This window comes from Hemicordylus capensis, chromosome 5 (genome assembly GCF_027244095.1).
Source record: "Hemicordylus capensis ecotype Gifberg chromosome 5, rHemCap1.1.pri, whole genome shotgun sequence".
NCBI classification, from domain to species: domain Eukaryota; kingdom Metazoa; phylum Chordata; class Lepidosauria; order Squamata; family Cordylidae; genus Hemicordylus; species Hemicordylus capensis.
In genome coordinates this window covers 196,650,313-196,669,339 of record NC_069661.1, presented here as the reverse complement: position 1 = coordinate 196,669,339, position 19,027 = coordinate 196,650,313, and the positions used below count along the sequence as shown (strand labels likewise).

The 19,027-nt window shown below is 39.9% G+C and overlaps 2 protein-coding genes across 24 annotated transcripts in view; one reads left to right on the top strand and one right to left on the bottom strand.

Moving 5' to 3' along the window:
* The window catches only part of PPFIA2 (PTPRF interacting protein alpha 2), a 461,781-nt gene extending 451,301 nt beyond the window's left edge, over nucleotides 1-10,480 (top strand). For 19 of the 21 annotated variants that reach the window (XM_053251926.1, XM_053251924.1, XM_053251925.1 and 16 more), the window contains 3 exons: nucleotides 3,582-3,741; nucleotides 5,593-5,689; nucleotides 8,981-10,480. In XM_053251926.1, coding sequence (XP_053107901.1) covers nucleotides 3,582-3,741; nucleotides 5,593-5,651 — 219 coding nt within the window. In that variant the 3' untranslated portion in view covers nucleotides 5,652-5,689; nucleotides 8,981-10,480. The other 2 variants (XR_008307767.1, XM_053251923.1) reach the window with 2 other exon arrangements.
* A 2,948-nt stretch (nucleotides 10,481-13,428) lies between these two features.
* ACSS3 (acyl-CoA synthetase short chain family member 3) overlaps nucleotides 13,429-19,027 on the bottom strand; it is a 120,125-nt gene continuing 114,526 nt past the window's right edge. For all 3 annotated transcript variants that reach the window (XM_053255059.1, XM_053255060.1, XM_053255061.1), the window contains 4 exons: nucleotides 18,507-18,629; nucleotides 15,550-15,649; nucleotides 15,206-15,381; nucleotides 13,429-14,256 (listed from right to left, as the gene is read on the bottom strand). In XM_053255059.1, coding sequence (XP_053111034.1) covers nucleotides 14,185-14,256; nucleotides 15,206-15,381; nucleotides 15,550-15,649; nucleotides 18,507-18,629 — 471 coding nt within the window. In that variant the 3' untranslated portion in view covers nucleotides 13,429-14,184. The remainder of the gene's footprint in view (nucleotides 14,257-15,205; nucleotides 15,382-15,549; nucleotides 15,650-18,506; nucleotides 18,630-19,027) is intronic.

Sequence of the window (19,027 nt, the reverse complement as noted above, 5' to 3'; positions counted from 1 at the left end):
CTACAGTTATATCTGGTGTATTGTGTGGCAGATGTTTGTCTGTTTGTAGTCAGAAGTCCCATAATATTTTTGCATCTTCATTTTCTACATCTTTTTCAATTTTATGGTCCCACCAATGTTTGGCTACAGGTAGCTTGTATTTTTTGCAGATGTTCCAGTCCAGTGTACCATACCTGCTACCTTGTCATGCCTTTATTTGTAGTCAGTCTGTGCGATCTTTTTACAACAGCTGATTAGGTGGGCCACTGTTTCATCTGCTTCTTTACAAAGGTGGCACTTGCTGTTTGTTGTTGGTTTTTCTACTTTTGCTCTTATTGCATTTGTTCTTAGTGCCTGTTCTTGTGCAGCCAGTATTAAACCCTGTTTCTTTCTTCACGTTGCCATTCTTAAGCCATTGCCAGGTCTTGGTGATGTCTGATTTTCCATTTATATTGTGCAAATATTGACCATGCAGTGGCTTATTTTTCCATTTTTCTGCTCGGTTCTTGACTTGTTCTTTCTTGTAGGCCTGCTTTGTTTCATTGGTGTTGAATAGTTTCTCATTATTGACCATTTGAAGTGCATCTTCTTCACTGTCCTTGATATATTCTTCAAGGCCTCTTTTCTCCTCCTCTACTGTTTGATGGACTTGCAGCATTACTCTTCCACCTGAGCTGTGAGGGAGGTATAGCCTATCTACATCACTACGGGGGTGCAGAGCATGATTGATGGTCTTTATTTTCCTGGTCTTACGATCTAGCGTCTCTAACTCTGCCTGGGTCCAGTCTATTATTCCTGCAGTGTATCTGATAACAGGTCTAGCCCAGGTGTTTATGGCTTGTATGTTTTTCCCGCCATTGAGTTTGGGCTTTAGGATTTTTCTATCTCTCCTGATGTATTCACTTCCAATTTTTCTTTTAACTTCAGTGTGTGCAATGTTATCAGCCTGGAGAATGCCCAAGTATTTGTAATGTTTTTTCTCTTCCAGGTTCTTGATGTTGCTTCCATTGGGCAGTTCTATTCCTTGTTTTTCTTATTTTTCCTCTGTTCATTATTAATGCAGCACACTTGTCTAGTCCAAACTCCATTGCTATATCACTACTGAATATACGGACAGTGTTTAGCAGTGGTTCGATTTCTGACTGGGACTTTCCATAAGGGTGGATTTGATTTAAATCAAACTGATTTAAATCACGATTTAAATCACGATTTAAATCACTAGCAGGGTGGATAAAAATAAAAAAAATCCGATTTAAATAAAAAAAAATCCGATTTAAATCAAAAATCCGATTTAAATCAAAAAAATTGGATTTTTTTGATTTAAATCGGATTTTTTTTATTTTTATCCACCCTGCTAGTGATTTAAATCGTGATTTAAATCAGTTTGATTTAAATCAAATCCACCCTGCTTTCCATACATCTTCAGATCATCCATGTACAGCAGATGGTTGATTTTACTTGATGTTTTAGATGTTTGGTATCCGAGGCCTGTTCTGTTTAGTATTTGTGAAAGTGGAATCATGGCGATTACAAACAACAGAGGAGATAGTGAGTCCCCTTGGAAAATACCTCTTCTAATGGTAACCTGTCCAGGTGTCTGGCCATTGATTGTTAACTGTGTACTCCACGTGCTCATTGCTTTTTAAATAAATATCTGAATGTTTTTGCTGACACCAGTTGTTTCTAAACATTTTAGTATCCATGTGTGAGGCAATGAGTCGAAGGCCTTCTTGTAGTCAATCCATGCAACACTTAGATTTGTTTTTCTTCTCTTGCAATTTTCTAAAATCATTTTGTCAATCAGCAGCTGGTCTTTTGTGCCTCTGGTGTTCGGGCAATTTCCTTTCTGTTCAATTGGAAGCTGCTTATTAAGTTATTTATTATTATTCAAACTTTTATACTGCCCTTCCAAAAGGATCAGGTTAGTTAACAAGTGTTGCGTTACTTCATCTGCTATTATTCCAGTTAATAATTTGAACATGGTTGGCAGGCAGGTTATGGTCTATAATTACTTGGAACTGCACCTTTTGCTGTGTCTTTCATGATTAGTTTTCCCAATTGTTAGCCAATATTACCTCCTTGCAAAATGTGATTGAACTGTTTTGATAGTTGTTTATGGAGGTTTGTTAGGTGTTTAAGCCAAAAGCCATGCAGTTCATTGTCGCCTGGTGCAATCCAATTTTTAATTTTCTTTGCTCTTTCACTTATTAATTCTGGTGTTATTATTAGATCTCGCATTTGTTGGTTACATTTTTCAACCTCTTTCACCCAGCCTGCTTTTTTATTATAATCTATTGGATTGTCCCATAGTTTCCTCCAGAATTGCACTGTTTCTTCTTTATTTGGTGTTTCTGTTTCTTTCAGTTTCTCCTTCTATGCTTTGGTAGAAATGTCTGTGATTTGACTGGAATTGGAGATTCTGCCTGTGTTGTGTAATTCTAGCTTCGTATCTGCTAACACATCACATCACAGTCACATGTATACTGTCAAGATGATGATGATGATTTGTTTACACAGTCTTTATTTATTTATTTATTTATTCATTCATTCAATTTCTATACCACCCTTCCAAAAATAGCTCAGGGCGGTTTACACAAAGAAATAATAAATAAATAAATAAGATGGCTCCCTGTCCTAAAACAATCACAATCTAAAAAGGAACACAAGATATACAGCAGCAACAGTCACTGGAGGTACTGTGCTGGGGCTGGATAGGGCCAGTTAGCATCAATCTAAGATCACCATCAATCTAAGGCAGTGGTAAAATAAATATGTACTTTAACAGAATGCAGCTTTTAAATAAAATGTACTAGTCACTTTCATGTGTTTTTCTTTCCTCTTAAGCCTATTTACCACATTTAAAGATAGGCATATCTAGACATGTCATCCTCCATGATTTTTTAAAAATGTTGCAGATAAAACCAGAAATATTAGAGTATGTAAATTAAAGATAAGTAACATAGGACTTCCCCAACCCTCCATCCCACATTGTTCAACCTTTTAGGCCCAGTGTGGACCATATCCATGGATGACTTGAAGATCCTTTTCGCATCCTGTTTGGTGGCATCTTATACACATGAGATAGTAGGAGATGGGCCATAACTCACATCAATGGTAGAGAACATGTTTGCGTGCATATCCTACATCCAATCCCTGGAATCTCCAGAGAAAAGGGTATCAGATGACAAGACCATTCCTTGCCCAAGAACTTAAGAGAGCAGTAGCCATCAGATGATACGATGCTCGGCTAGATGGACCTATGGTCTGACATTATATAAGGTAGCTTCATATACACATAATTCTACACACATTACTTGCAGGCTGTCTGACCCACTTCCTTGACTGCAAGCTGGTCACGTGTTAACATACGGTAGCATGTGCCCATACAGAGTACCTTACTAGGCTAGAAGGAGAGATGATAAGCCATACAGCCAACTATAAGGTAAAGCTTTCTATGTTTTAAAATAATAATCTCTGGAAAACATATTTGTAACTAGTAGAAATCAACCTTATTAGTGATAACAGTTGAGGAATGGGCAATTACCAGGATTTTTTTTTTTAAGCTATTCATTTTAAGAATTCAAATAATTCTGTGTTGACAGAGTGATGACAAGAATTATAGACGCGGTTCTTCCTGGCGACGACAGTTTCCTCCACGTGAAGTCCATGGAATCAGCATGATGCCTGGTTCTTCTGAAACACTGCCAGCTGGATTCAGGTTAACTACAACATCAGGACAGTCACGGAAAATGGCAACTGATGGTATGGGGTTGACACTCGTTCTCAAGCCTGAATATGTTTGTGTGATCAATTTTTCTGAGAAAGACAACATTCAACACTGACTTAGCTGCTGGTTTCTTTTTCAGTGTAAAATATTTACACTCCATAACCAGTATCTGAAATAGAGCAAATTAGGAAAAGTGGCAATAGCACTATGTATAGGGAGCAAACCTTATTAGGGTGTAGGAAAAATAAAAAGGCAAATGTTAGGTTTTGATACTGTGCTTCAAAGTATTAGCCTCTACATTTTTTTATTATGTGCCTAGCATTGATATTCATAGAGAAAACAGAGTATTGCCAGGCTGACTGCAATATTGTGTGTGTGTGTGTGTGTGTGTGTGTATATAAATAAATAAAATAATTTTATTAGATTGATGGGGTGGTGGCTTCTCCACTCCTCTTAAAGCTATGTCCAGCTTGGAAACTGCCTTTGGTTTCCGATTTGGATGCAGTATCCAAACAGTTCTTAAAGACCCCAAGCAAGAATGACTACAACTTGGTAGATAGCCACAGCACGCAGGATAAGGTGGTAGGGTCTTGATGTCAAGATGCAGTTGATGACTTCACATAGAAACCCAATGCCAGCTCTACTGCTGCAGCTGCCATAGGCAGTACTGTATCATTTCTTGTATGTATGGTATCATTTCACCTCCTGGTCTCATCTACTGGCCCAGAATCCACTAGCACAGAAGCCTATAGGCCTCCTGAATTGCTTGGAGCTGAGGCAGCTGGTAAAAGTTACAAGCCTTAAATTAAAATTCTTATGGAGAGATCAGAAGAATTCTGCCAGGTATATGCTGTTGTAGCTGCAGCACTGCATACTGAAGCTAGGTTCTAGTATTTTAATCACTGTTTCAATGGACAGTCAAAGGATGCAACACATTCTGAAGATCGTAAGGTACACAATTCCAGTAAGATTCAGGTTAAATTCAACCAGATGATACTTGGAACTTTCCACATTTCAGAAGCTGTTTACTTTTTTACTTCTTGTTTTTCTGTTAGTTTTGGTAAAAAAATGATTACAGTTGTAGTATTATACCTTGCTAAACTGTGATAGTTGAACAACGTATGGAGTCTGGGATTTCTGGATTTTATCTGAGATATTGACTAGATAATCTGAATATGCACACATTGGATTTTAGATGCTTACATTTGTATCTGACCATTACTCCCTTCTGAGGACATCTGGTGGCATCTGAATTGGCACAGGAACACCAGTTCAGCAGCAAGGAGAGCTGCACTCTCAATCTCTTCACACATAGTGGAGTGATCTGGGTCTGTATCAACCAATCCGTGTTCTTAGTTAAGACTATAAATATGAATGTTGATTGTCCTTAGTAATGATTAAATACTATTCATACACTGACATGATAAGCAGCCTACCATCTTCATAATGATCTTGCCCAAGGGCTACTGTGGACTAATAAGCAGCCCCAATGCTGTTTTGAACAAGAAGCTGTGCAAGCAGTGCTACTGCAGTTTTCCCCATTGTGGTGAATGGGGGAAACGGCAGTAGTGCTGCTTGCGCAACCACTCATTCAGAACAGTGTCAGGGTGACTTACCAAACCGCAGGAGCCCCAGGCCAGACTGCTACAGAGACGGTAGGCTGTGCATCATGTCAGCCACAAGGGTGTTGTGTGTGGGTGTTTTTTTTTTAAGAAATCAAGGTTACAGTGGAGAAAATCTATAATCTTAAGGAACTTGGTCAGATAGATAACCAACAAAAAGGCTACTTTTTGAAGTTGCAGTTAAAGAGAGAAAATATTATTAATTTCCTCTCCATGGGTGTTTTCACCCTCTATTTCAGACGTGTTTTTGTTGTTAATTTACAGTTGCTTCAGCACGGCTGCAGCGGTTAGACAGTTCTACAGTTCGCACATATTCGTGCTGACAAGGCTAGCATGGAAAAGAGTGCTGAACTGAACTAATGTGAGTATTAAGAAATGGAAATATTGAAAGATTGTCATGCTTGTGAAAAATATCCAGGTCCTCTTAGAGAATGCTGGTGCTTCAAGCACAATTCTATTCCTCAAGGAGGAAACAGAGAACTGGGGCATTGGGCTTGAGAAGGAGTCCTCTTTTACCTGCACTACTGCTGCTTTTATCTTTGTGGCATCAGAGCCTGTGTTGCTTAATTTTAAGTAAAGGGAAAATGTCAACACCGTAAAGTCGGTGTCGACTCCTGGAGACCACAGAGCCCTGTGGTTGTCTTTGGTAGAATAAAGGAGGTAAGTACTGGAGGGAATTATAGAGTTGTGTGGATCAGTCCCACCCACATGGATAGTCACCACAGTCACCACCCACATGGATAGGATCTTTTAAACTGCATGGGGAAATTCCCCTTTTGTGGAACATGCCTTCTCCAAACCCAATTCCTCACTCCTGACAGGGGAGCTTTTGAAAAGAAGCTTCTAACCTAGCCAAAGCTTCCCTTCCCTGCTTCTCAAAACTGTTGTTTTTCCTAGCCTCAGAGCCCCAGTAATCTTAACCCCAGTGCCAAAAGAAGGTGGGATGTAACAAAATAAATACTCTGTTCTAAATACTTTCCTCTTAGGTAACAGCTGATATTACTTCTGTTCCTTGACCACAGCTGGCCATTATCACTTTTTTGAGACACTGAATGTAAGCTAATTGAAATCATTACTTTTCCTTCCTTCCAAAGCAAACACACTAAACAAAAGTCAGGAAGAAAAAAAGGGAGTAAAATGGTACGCAACAAAGTTACATAGGTAATTTTTGACATGCCAAGGGTACGGAGTGTATACTGCCCCTGGAGTGTTTCAAATTACTCTGCAAGTTCAAAAAGTAAAAAACCAATGCCTGCAAGCATCAAACATATAATTCACCAACCATCAAATCTCAAGATTTCCAGCATTTATTTATTTGTTCGATTTTTAGACCGCTCTTACAAAATAGCTCAGGGCAGTTCACAAACATCAAAGACCCTTTAAAACAATTTAAGAGCACTGGAAGGCCAGGCCGAACAGGTAGGTCTTTAGGGCTCTCCTAAATTCCAATAAAGAATTCAAATTACGGATGTCTGCAGGGAGCACATTCCACAGTCCAGGATCAGCTACAGAGAAGGCCCGCCTCTGGGTCGCCACCAGACGAGCTGGTGGCAACTGCAGCCGGACCTCCTCAGATGATCTTAGCATGCAGTGGGGATCAGACCGAAGAAGGTGCTCTCTAAGGTAACCTGGACCTAAGCCGTTCAGGGCTTTAAAGGTAATAACCAGCACTTTGTATTTTGCTCGGAAACGTATCGGCAGCTAGTGCAGCTGTTCAAAACAGGCATAATATGGTCTCTCCGGGTTGCCCCAGAGACCAGCCTTGCTGCCGCATTTTGAACTAACTGAAGTTTCTGAACTATGTACAAAGGCAGCCCCACATAGAGCGCATTACAGTAGTCAAGCCTGGAGGTTACCAGCTGGTGCACCACTGTTCTGAGGTCATCCTCCTCTAGGAATGGACACAGCTGTCGAATCAGCCTAAGCTGATAAAAAGCACTCCTGGCCACAGCCTCCACCTGAGATACCAGAGTGAGGCCTGGATCCAGGAGTACCCCCAAGCTGCGTACCTGCTCCTTCCGGGGGAGTGTAACACCATCCAGCACAGAGAGATCTAACTCATCCCTCAGATTCTGAGCCCCTACAATGAGCACCTCTGTCTTGCATGCATTCCGTTATTCCTCATCCAGCCCATTACTGCCTGTAGGCAGGTATTTAGGTAATGAATGCAATTTCCTGATGAAGCAGGTGAATGAAAGAAGTAGATTTGGGTGTCATCAGCATACTGATAACACCTAGCACCAAATCTCCTGATGACCTCACCCAGGGGTTTCATGTAGATATTGAAAAGCATTGGTGACAGAATGGAGCCCTGAGGGACTCCATATAACAGCTCTCGTTGAGAAGAGCAACTGTCACCAAGCTCCACCATCTGGGATCTGCCCGAGGGATAGGAGCGGAACTACTGCAGAGCAGTGCCTCCTATCCCCAACTCCGCCAGGCGACCCAGAAGGATACCATGGTCGATGGTATCGAACGCCGCCGAGAGATCCAAGAAAACCAACAGAGTCACACTCCCTGTGTCGATTCCCTGGTATAGGTCATCCATCAGGCCGACCAATGCTGTCTCAACCCCATAGCCCACTCTAAAGCCAGTTTGAAATGGGTCTAGATAATCAGTTTCCTCCAAAACCGCCTGGAGCTGGTCGGCCACCACCCTCTCGATCACCTTGCCCAACCAAGGGAGATTAGAGATTGGCCTATAACTATCCATCGCTGAGAGATCTAGGGAAGGCTTCTTAAGGAACGGTCTAACTATCGCCTCCTTCAAGCATGGAGGCACCTTACCCTCCCTCAGCGATGCATTTATGATATTCACCAGGCCTCCTTGAATAATCTCCCTGCTAGGTTGAAGCAGCCAAGTCGGGCAAGGGTCCAGAGAACAAGTGGTGGACCGCACAGCTCCAAGCAGCTATATAGCTATATCTATTCTATATACAATAAATTAATATAGAATTTATTCAACATTGACAGTTATTATTCTAGAGGGGGAAATGCTACCTGAATATTTTTAAATGCCCTGTAAAATCACAAAATCACATAACATTATTAATTAAAATAAAATGAAATTGCTTCCTAGCAAATCTCACATTTTACATTCTTCCAACTACTCATTATCTCCCCACCCCCACTGGAATATCTGATGTATCAACACTTAAGTGTTTTATATTTTGAAGAACAGGCTTCAAAAAAATAGCAATCATGAAGAACAGCAACATGTCCTGACATTATTTAGAGCAGGGTTAAACAACTTCAGCCCCTCCAGCTGTTGGACTACATCTCCCATCAGCCACAGCAGCCAATAGTCAGGGATGATGGGAGTTGCAGTCCAACAACAGCTGGAGGGGTGAAGTTCTACAGCCCTTATTTAGAGCGTCTCTGTAGATCTACATTTGCAAGGTATATATGGGGTTTATGTGGTACAGGTTTGCCAGATGAACAGCCAGAGACAGTGCCTTGTTTAAGTGCTCTGAGGCACAAAAGGCAGAATTCAGCCACTGTGCATTCCATCCAGTCTCCCAACAGTCTCACTGCCCACCCTAATCTCCTGCCAGCTTCACTGGAAGCCATTCCACTATTATGAAATGAGCCTATGTACATTAACAATGTTAAAAAGCTTGTTGGTGATATATACTATTTTTCTCACCTCTAGATGCCACCTCTTTCTTCTATTTTACCTGAAGTGCACTACCACCATCTTATGAAAAGAAGCTTTTTATTCAACAGGGTAATAGGGAAGAAAACATAAATAAACGTTTCTCAGACTAGGGGTGAACTTTTTACATATTACGATTTAAGGTGCAATCTGTCAAGTACTACCATCCTGCAAATCTCATTTATTTCAATGGTGCTTATACAGGATTTGGACACAAACCCCAATGAAATGACTGAAGGATATGCAGCAATTGTAGTGGACAGTCTGCACCATTGATTAGTTCAATAAGAATAATTACTAACTCATTTTAAAAAACAAACCCCAATGTTATCTTTCACCATAAATTTGGCTGAAGTGTAGAAATAATTGTTATCAAAAGAAGACACTCATTTTTAAACTTGTTTCCATCTGTTGTATTGTAATATACTAGAATATATGTATTTACTGTGTATTTCTTTTAATATGTGTAAGTCTCATGTAAATGGATATAAATATGATTTTTTTAAAAAAATTAAATCTATGGTACATGGGGTCTTAGTGCAAACATTTGACAATACAGTGTCAATAATAGTTTGTATCTTTCCATTCCACCATTTTTACAGTTTTGAATTGTAGCAGTCAACTGGATATGTTTAGCAGAGTTATTAGATGCTTCAACAGGTTCCTACTTTTTAAAGAAATCTGTCAATATTTAAAGCTCAACACCTGCCTCTGATGATTTATAATAGAAAGATTTAAACATGGAACTGCAGCCAAAAAATGGACCTACTAAGGCAAAACAGAATTGATATATATACTTGTAGAAAAGCACTGTGATGGCTCTCCTTTTAAAAATCAATATGAACAAAAACTGTTTGCAAGAGTCAAAAACAATTACAGGAAATTAACAAAGACATTCTCCTCATGGCTACTTAAGGACCAAAAAGAATCTAGCTTTCTAGGAATTGCAGTTTTCCGTCCAAATTCTTCACATGCCAGCCAACATCGGAGTAATATAAAAACAACGGGGGGGGGATTCTGATCAAGTTTTCAGCTGTATAAAAGTGCCCTCCATTTCTTCATTATAACAGGGCATTAGACAACTGCTTGTCTAATGTTATGCTTTTATCCAAGATGGCCTTGCTAAGACTTCATTGAAGTCAGCTTTATCAGAGGAAATAACTGAAATAAAGAACAGTTAAAATATTGTATAAAAGTTTAGAGGAGAAACTATTATCTACTGTGGCTTTATTTGGTGGTGTTATTGATGTTTATTCTTTGTTTATATGGGAAGTTTCAAAGTAAGACCTATTTATTAATGTCATTTACCTACTATTTGCTAATCTGCCACTGCCTGATCTTAGCTTGAGACCTGTCTTTTGGTTACTAACTTTCAGCAGGTTGATCTGCAAACATCTGCATGTACATCTGTTTTACTGCATATTTTTAACAGATTTCAGTTAACCAAATGGTGACAGATTTTTCCCTCCCGCTGTCAATAAAAGAAAATCAGTGCTGTTTATGTGTTCAGCGTGTTATGGAGCTGCGTGTGTCATAGCTTCAAGTGAAACTTTTTGTGGCTTACATTGCTTCATGGATGAGTTCATGATTAACGCTCTTGTTTAACAAGCAACTAGAATGAGCTCTAAAAGACAATAATGCAGTTTACCACAAGGTGGAGCATTGAATGTGCTGCTTTATAGAATGTAAACATACAGAATTCCTCTAGTGCCTAATTACTTAAAAATGGCCTTCAAGGACTTATGTGACCACCAAGACACTTTGATCCCTGGATTTATATGTATATGACTATGCTGTGGGGCTTCACCTGTGGCACAGCTAAGAAATCAATTTTGGAATAATTGCTCTAGTGCAGGCATCCCCAAACTGTGGCCCTCCAGATGTTGCTGAACTACAACTTCCAGCATACCCAGCCACAAAAAATTGTGTCTAGGGATGCTGGGAGTTGTAGTTCAGCAACATCTGGAGGGCCGCAGTTTGGGGATGCCTGCTCTAGTGTGTCTTAAAATGTCCTGTTTGCCTTTCACACTAGCATACAGCTGAAACAAGAAGTGGTAGAAACTAGCAATGTTATTTTTCCTCACATTGATTTTTCGGTCTTTTTATTATAAAATGCTGTTTGAAGCAAATGCCACCCTTTCCCACCACATCTATTAAGAATGAAGGTTCTTTTTAATGCAAGCTAAGCTGCTGTTAAATACTGTTCAAGCTGAACTGGACGTAAATAGATACCAAGTGATTCTAGGTAGGTGTTTTCTACTAGGTAACCAATTGTAGAGTTAGAAACATAGTGAAGAGGCAAAAGATCTATCGAAAATATGGTCCAGTGCTGCACCACAACATGTCTCATCTGGAAATACTTAACTATGAAGTGCCCTGGTGTAATTGATATCTGGCACTTCCAAAAAAACTGAATGGCAAAAATTCTGTTTAGGCATAAGTTAGAAAATATTAAATACCAAATTGACCATCATGAATAGCTTAGTTCAGCACTATAATATGAAGTGTTAAAAAGAACTGATATCCCACTAGACTGAAAAAGACAATATATTGAGGCTGATCATAGGCACAGCATAGCCCAGGCTAGGGCAGCTCAGTGCTGGGATCAAGCCCGATCCTAGTACTGCCCCTGCGCCAAGCCCAAGAGTTTAACTTGGCGTTTAGCCAAGGTTAAGTGAAGCTATGATCCACTTAACCTCAGCCAGCAATAGTCTGTGCAGTCACCACCAGATTAAATGACGACTGCCACCAGCCCACCACAAATGCTGTAAAATTACTGCCACAAATGCAGTAAAATGTCCTTAGGTGAAGTAATATTCCCACAGAGTGCCAATCCAACACCACCATTTCCACCAATATATATTAGATACTGGCCTATTTTACAAAGTTACTGTAAGGGTTAGTCAGTGAGTTAATTCCTCAAAACACACACACACACACACACACACACATATATATATATATATATATATATATATATATATATATATATATACTCAGACATACCTGTGGCTAATCCCGTGTGTGGCAGCTCTTGCAAGAGTTCGCGAGAGAGCTGCCGGAAGGGGAGAGAAAGCGGCAGCAGTAGCGGAGAGGTGGGGAGGGGAGAAGGGGGAGGCTGGGGGGGAGAGGCGGCGACTGGGAGGGAGGGAAAGCGGCGGCAGACAGGGGAAGGTGGCAGGCAGGAGGGAAAGCAGGGACGGCCGTGCCAGCTAGCATTATATAAATGTTTATTATTCTTTTAAACCTTAATTCTCCCACCAATATAGGAATGACTACAATTGCCTCTTAACTACCTCATGAAATAGCATAGATTTAAGGCTACTGTGAACTATTAATTCAAATTTATTAAGTAGTTACACTCCACAGTTTTACATTTCAGCTAACTGCTACTCTAACTTATTCTCACTAGACACTATAAACCACTCATGGCATTCCCACGTTTCACAAAACCTGCACATGTCTGGGCACTTATAACTGTTTCGGAGTGGTGAATATACTATACTACCTAGTTGAATGTGTGCACTAAAGTGTGGGGGGAAGGAAAATGAGTAAAGGGTGGTAAAAGGGGAGGCCACCCAGAGACAAACCCAGATGGAGAACACAAATGGGCATTGGTAGACACATAAACAGGTAGACTTAGAGAGCATGACTGGGATTGGTTGGCAGAGAAAAAGCAGATTGGAGTGGATAAATAAGCAGGCTTGGTTCTGAGGAACCAGAGAAGGGAACAGGGAAGGGAGTAAACAAAATCAGGGAGAGGAAGTAGATTTTGTTAGACTCTCAAAGGAATAAAGTGAATTTGCCATGCTTCTTTCCCTCTCTTTTGGTTTCCTGGGTTATTCCTGACACCAGTGTTCTCCATTGTCCTATTCCTGGACTGTTTCTTCTCAGACACAAGTCAATCCATGCCAAGCACTTCTTGTAGAGGTGGTGAATCAAAAAAGGGGAGTGTACTGTCAGGTCCAAGCCAAGACCCTGTAATAATCCACCATCAAGGAAGTCTTCTGTAGCATACTATTATAAACATTTCTTTCCAAGAGAGTTTGCCTACGCTGAGTCAATTCTTTCCCCCTAGAGATTTCAGGGATCCTTTGAGAGTCTAGGCCAGTGGTGTCAAACTGTGGCGCTTCATCTGCTGTTGGCCTACAACTCCCATCACCCCAGTCACAGTTCCCAATAGCCAAGGATGATGAGAACTGTAGGCCAACTTAAACAGGGGGCTACAGTTTGATACCCCTAATCTAGGCAGATGGCTAATCTACCTATTGTCATAACTGGTCCTGCTATTTCCTATAATGTTTTCTGTGCTGAGTAGGACAATCACCTACTGCACATCAATACTAGGCTAGATCCTGAGAACTGGAGGTTTGTCACTTTACTAAAGAACCTAACTGCACTCTAAGTCAGGTTTGAGATGTTGGAACAACGAGCCAAACCCAGCATTTGTGCTGCATGATTGCAGGTATGTATTAACTTTATTAGCATTACTTAGATTTCTGAAAGGTAGAAACCTAATGCCATCATGCATAAAGACATCTGTCATATATAATCTGAAAATTAAAGAAAATTTTAGTGTTCTTTTCAAAGCCATAAAAATGACAGTAACAAAGTTTTCAACAAGTAAACAAAAATTGTATAAAACAAAATTAATTTTTTTGTATAAGATGTATAATCACTTCCATGGAAGAGATTTAAGTACATTAACTCTTGCATTGAAACTGAGGTGATATAAAATTGCTTAATCTGGGTGGATCTGCTCTATGCCACCATTCTCTGCTTTGTATTTGGAGCAGGTTTGGAACAGCACATAAGTTACCATCACCCCACTCATTTACAAAAATAAATCTATATGAATATCAATCATTTAAAAAATTACTTCACCAATCCACTATCATTTATTTGCTTGCCCACTGTGGTAGAAAACTCCTCAGCAGTTTTACAGAAATAAAATGAGTTTCAAGTTTTTATTTATTTATCTATTTACCTATTTATTTATTTAACATATTTGTATACTACCCAAAATCTGCATCTCTGGGTAGTGTACAACAAAAACAATACAAATTTTTAAAAAATGAAAAATGATTAAAACATTAAAATCATTTAAAATCAAACATTAATACTATTAAAACTAGACCTGCATGATATTCCCGACATAACTAGATGTAATAAGTATTCCAGGGATTAGTTGTTTTTAACAGTTACTTTAACTTGGTCTTCAGGACATCTTCTACATGTTTGAACACAGTAGGGTCCTCAATAGTTGGACTTATCTGATGAAATAAGCAAGATCAAGAATCAATACACAGTCAGTTTTTAACTGTTACCCATAGTAAATTAAGTTAAGCCTTCTTTGCTTAGTCTTGTTAAAAACCCATATAAAATAAGAAAAATAAAACAATACTATCAGAGCCTATTATTTAACACATGAAGTAGTTAGTAGCTTCATCACTGGATTGTTATACAAAATGATTCCTTAGTACAGGAATGAGATACCTGGTGGTGGGGGAGAAGGCCTAAAGGGTTGTTTGGCTATATGCCTGATATGGGGTAAACCTATATGCCTGATATGGGGTGGTAATTCATAGTGCTGCTGAAGTCAACACACAGTAGATAAGGGCAAGTGTGTTTTATACAGGATGTATGGAAGTTACTCCATACATCACAGATACTATGCATCATATTTAGTTTGGATGCAGATAGTATGCATCATATTTTAGTTTATGAAGTCACAAATGGCACTGTATAGCATAAATAGATAAAGCGTCTTTGTAATACAGGTGGCCCTCATTATTTGTGGGGTTTCCATTCTCACCTACAGAGGCAAATACGGAAACCGTGAATAATGAAACCTTGAGTCAATGGGAATTGTACCTTATTCCCCAGCAGAATAAGGACAGTACCTTATTCCCCAGCAATGTCCCCCAAACCCTGAAAAAAGTCAAATAGTTGCCAAAATAAAAAAAATTAAGTCACAAAATGTCTCTCTGCTGGAAAATGGTGGTCAGAAATGACATTGGTAGTAATATCTGGGTCATTTCCAGTCACTCAAGACCGCAGATAGGTGAATTTTGCCTATTTTTCTACCTGCAGATAATGAAACTGGGTCTCTAATACCCAACAGATACACAAACCGCAGAAATGGAGTCTGCGGAGGGCCACCTGTATACACTACATATCATTGTAGTGGTGGCGGGGGGGGACGGGGACACTTCCATTCACCTTGTAGGGTTTGCTGTTCACAAGGGAAGAAAGAGCTGATCGTGGTATCTTGCCAGAACGTGTTTTTGGTATCTGTTTCACAAATACTGCTTTCCGGAATGCTGCCACAGGGCCAATATTTTCTCTAACTCGCTCAATAATTTCTTCCAAAAGTTGTTTGTCTTCACTGTTCACTCCTGATAAGGAATATAAGCATGTAATTATTTTGTTTATGTTCACTGTTGCAAGTTTTTAACTGCCCAATAGGCACGAGTCAGAATATAAATCTGAAAAATGAGCAGATAACTTCACATCACCAATGAAACAGGGTTGGATTTAGGCTCAGGAAACAGATGGTGTCTCACCCTCTCTTAGGACGCACAATGCTAGTGGGACATGGCCCTTTAAGGAATCCTCCTGGCCAACAACTGCACAATCTGCCACAGCACTATGAGAGAGAACAGCCTGATGGAGGAAAATAAAACAAACTTCAGTGAACCAATTTGAGAATGGACTGCTGCTTTACATGCAGAGTACTCAAACATTCAGAAACCATAATCTGTTTCCACATTTAAATTGTCATATAATCTATTTTGATGGCTACATATTTCCCAACTGTATGGGGTCTCCTTCAAAGACCACATCATGCAAAGCACATGGAAGTGAGTTGTTTGAAGGGCTATTTGGCTGCATGGTGAACTTCTTGGCAAATGCCATGCTCTCAGCCACTGCACCTATGGTGGCTCATGATATCCAAGTATAATACAGTAATATTGGCTTGCTAAATTTATGTGATGTTGCACTGCTTGGTTTCCATAGTGCAATTTTACTGCTATTCTTCTTTCAGCTTAAAGGTCAGACCAGGAAGCTGTGCAGTAGGGATATGCACAAGCTAGTTCAGTGCTTCCAAAAGGAAGCGCCAAACTGCCTCAAGCCAGCTTGACTGGCAGGTGGGGGGTGCCTTTAAAAAAGCAGGTAAAGAGCTCCTTACCTGGTCCCCCCCGCCTCGCCCTGCCCCACCGCTTTCCCTCTGCTGGCACTCGGATTTTCAAGAGACGTGAAAGGCTGCAGCGCTGTTTCATGTTGGCCCTGGCACTCTGAACGGGGCTACAGGAAGCAGCCCTGCAGCCCTGCAAATCTCTTGAAAACCTGAGCACCAGTGGGGGGGAGCGGCAGGGCAGGAGCTGCCCCGGGGAGTACACAAACTGTTCATGCACATCCCTACTGTGCACACAAGCAGCCCTACCCAGGTTTGGTGCACATGTGCACCACTGGGATCGAGGCCAATCCCAGTGATGCCTCCACCACAAGCCTGAGTTATTTACCCAGACTCTTACCTGAGTTAAAGGGCACGATTACCCCCTTTACCCCAGATCAGGGGTCGTGTGTATGGTCGGGCACCTGGCTCATGGGGGAATCCCCCAATGCACTGTGATTCCTGGAGGCCAGGACTTTTTCCCCTGGCATCCAGTGTTATGTGGTGCCGAAGGGGCAGGGAGAGGTAGATTATTTTTTGGGGGGTGGGGGATAAGTAGATTCATCCCTGCCTTCCGCCTGCCCTCTCATGGTCGTGTGCACAACCTCCAGAACTCATAATGTAGATGGGAGCTACAAGGAAACGATCCATTGCATTTTCACTGAAATATTATATAGACATGACATTTAAATAATTGGTTTGATTAATAAGGCACCTGAGAATACAATCTTGCAAATTATGACTGCACATTAGTTATCTACCCAATAACCAATAACACAGTGATCTCTATCATAAGCAACATTTTCACACAAGTAATATTGGTTAATGTAGCTTACAGTTCATTGTTTTGAGGGCTTGAAGTTGGAATAATCTTCCCAACAGTATTAACTGGATCAATCCTATTTATTAGCTCATGTCATGCTTAAAATAGGACAGACAGAAAGCTGATACATTATTTATGAAAGCAGAGCAATGTTAACTTATGATGCACACAACAAAGCTATCTATTGCCACCCGCTGTATGCTTAAAAAATACAATAGCTAATAAAGAGCATTTTCAATAATGTAAGGAAGACAGCAACAGCAATGAAAAACAAACAATCCATAAATAACTATTTTAGCCCAGTTTTCGTTCCCTAAATGTCAGACACAGCAGTAATAAGGCCTCAAGTTACCACAGCCTCACACTTGCTTGTCAGGATGAAGAAGGCAATTTAAACTGTAGAAATGTAAATAAAATGTTAGGCCTTTCCTTCCCTCAAGCAGAAGACAAAAAATTTTTTCATATATTTTCCTAACACTTATTTTAGAAGCAGAAGCACAACCTACTTAAATTTTAGTAGTTCTGTAATGGTTTCTCCTAAAAGCTAGATCAAAGGTTCTATAATGACAGAAAATGAAAGAAATATTGGCTTTCTTAAATACTGCTTAGCTGTGTTTTAGTTGCAAAGCAAGTGGACAGGTGCACATGTACGTGCATGCAGATTTGTATTCATCTGGTTCCAACTAGCAGACATTGCTATATGCTGGAAAAACATTGGGTCAGGCAAGCAACATTCACATGAGTAGGACCCGCATCACAAGCTATGCCCACTTGGCACTGATCCTATAGTAGCACTACAAGATACAGACTCATGTGTTGCTATAGGTTAGTGTGAATCTGATTTGATATTTCTGGGAAACAAATTGTTCTCTGCTTCCTAGGAAACCCCAACATCCATTTCTTTTAGTTATGGCTGGTGGAACCACCACAACTGCCCTGTTACCCTTGCCAACTTTTTTTCTTCTGCAGTTGAGATTTGGTTCTCATCTTTCTTGGCTCCTCCTTATTTCTTTAGTTGATTATTTAAATATTAATCAAAGTTCTGATCCTGATATATCTTGGTTTATACTTTATTGGATCCTCTTTTCCTGCTACCTATTCACTGCTCATAATCTTAATTACCTTACTGTACTCTTTTATAATGTTCTCTTTTCTCTCCTGCTATCATTTTATTTCATTCAGCGTGAATGGAAGTGCTCTATTCTTTTCCTTTATCTACTGTTCCTAAACAATTTTGTGATTTTTAATCTTCACAACCGGACTCTTTTTTTCTGTTTGTTTAATTATCTTGACTGTTGCTTCTACAAACACCAACTATTCATGCTGCAACTTCTTCAACTCTGCCACTATTCCTTCTTACTATTAAAATTCCTGTTTATGTAAATGGGAAGCAAACACTAGGCGTTTTCTGGATACTGTTCTTAAAAGAATTTTAAAGAAAGCTACAAAGGGAGAAGATTCTCATTGAAAATTGCACTCTCATACTGGCTTTTCATTTATTTTTATAGCAGTTTCACATTTACCTCTTCAATTGCACCTGCTGAAATTCTATGACCTGCAACATTGATCACATCATCCACCCGAGAAAGAACATACAAATACCCATCTTCATCCATGTAACCTGCATCCATGGTATCATAGTATCCCTGAGAATAATTAAAAGTACCTTAGAATATTAAGACACAAAACTAATATTTATTCCAATGCTTTATTTTAAACAATATCCATACAATTACAAAAATCATCATTTTTTGTCCTAATCCTCCTATGAGCATCGTCCAAAAGGATCCTAGTTCCAATCTAGATATTATGGCCATCCATATGGAGGCTGCTGCAAACTGCATCACTATAGTGGCTTCTCCATAAGGAGTACCATCATATGTAGAGCTTGCCGTTGACTACCATGTGCTTTGTTTCTGTTATTTTTGTTCTCTAGGCCAGCACTGCACATTCCATAAATAGCAGCTTGCCTTTTAGTCTACCAAAGACAGGGAAGTGGTTGAGAGACATACTGTGCATACTTGGTGTTACTGGCACCCTTAGG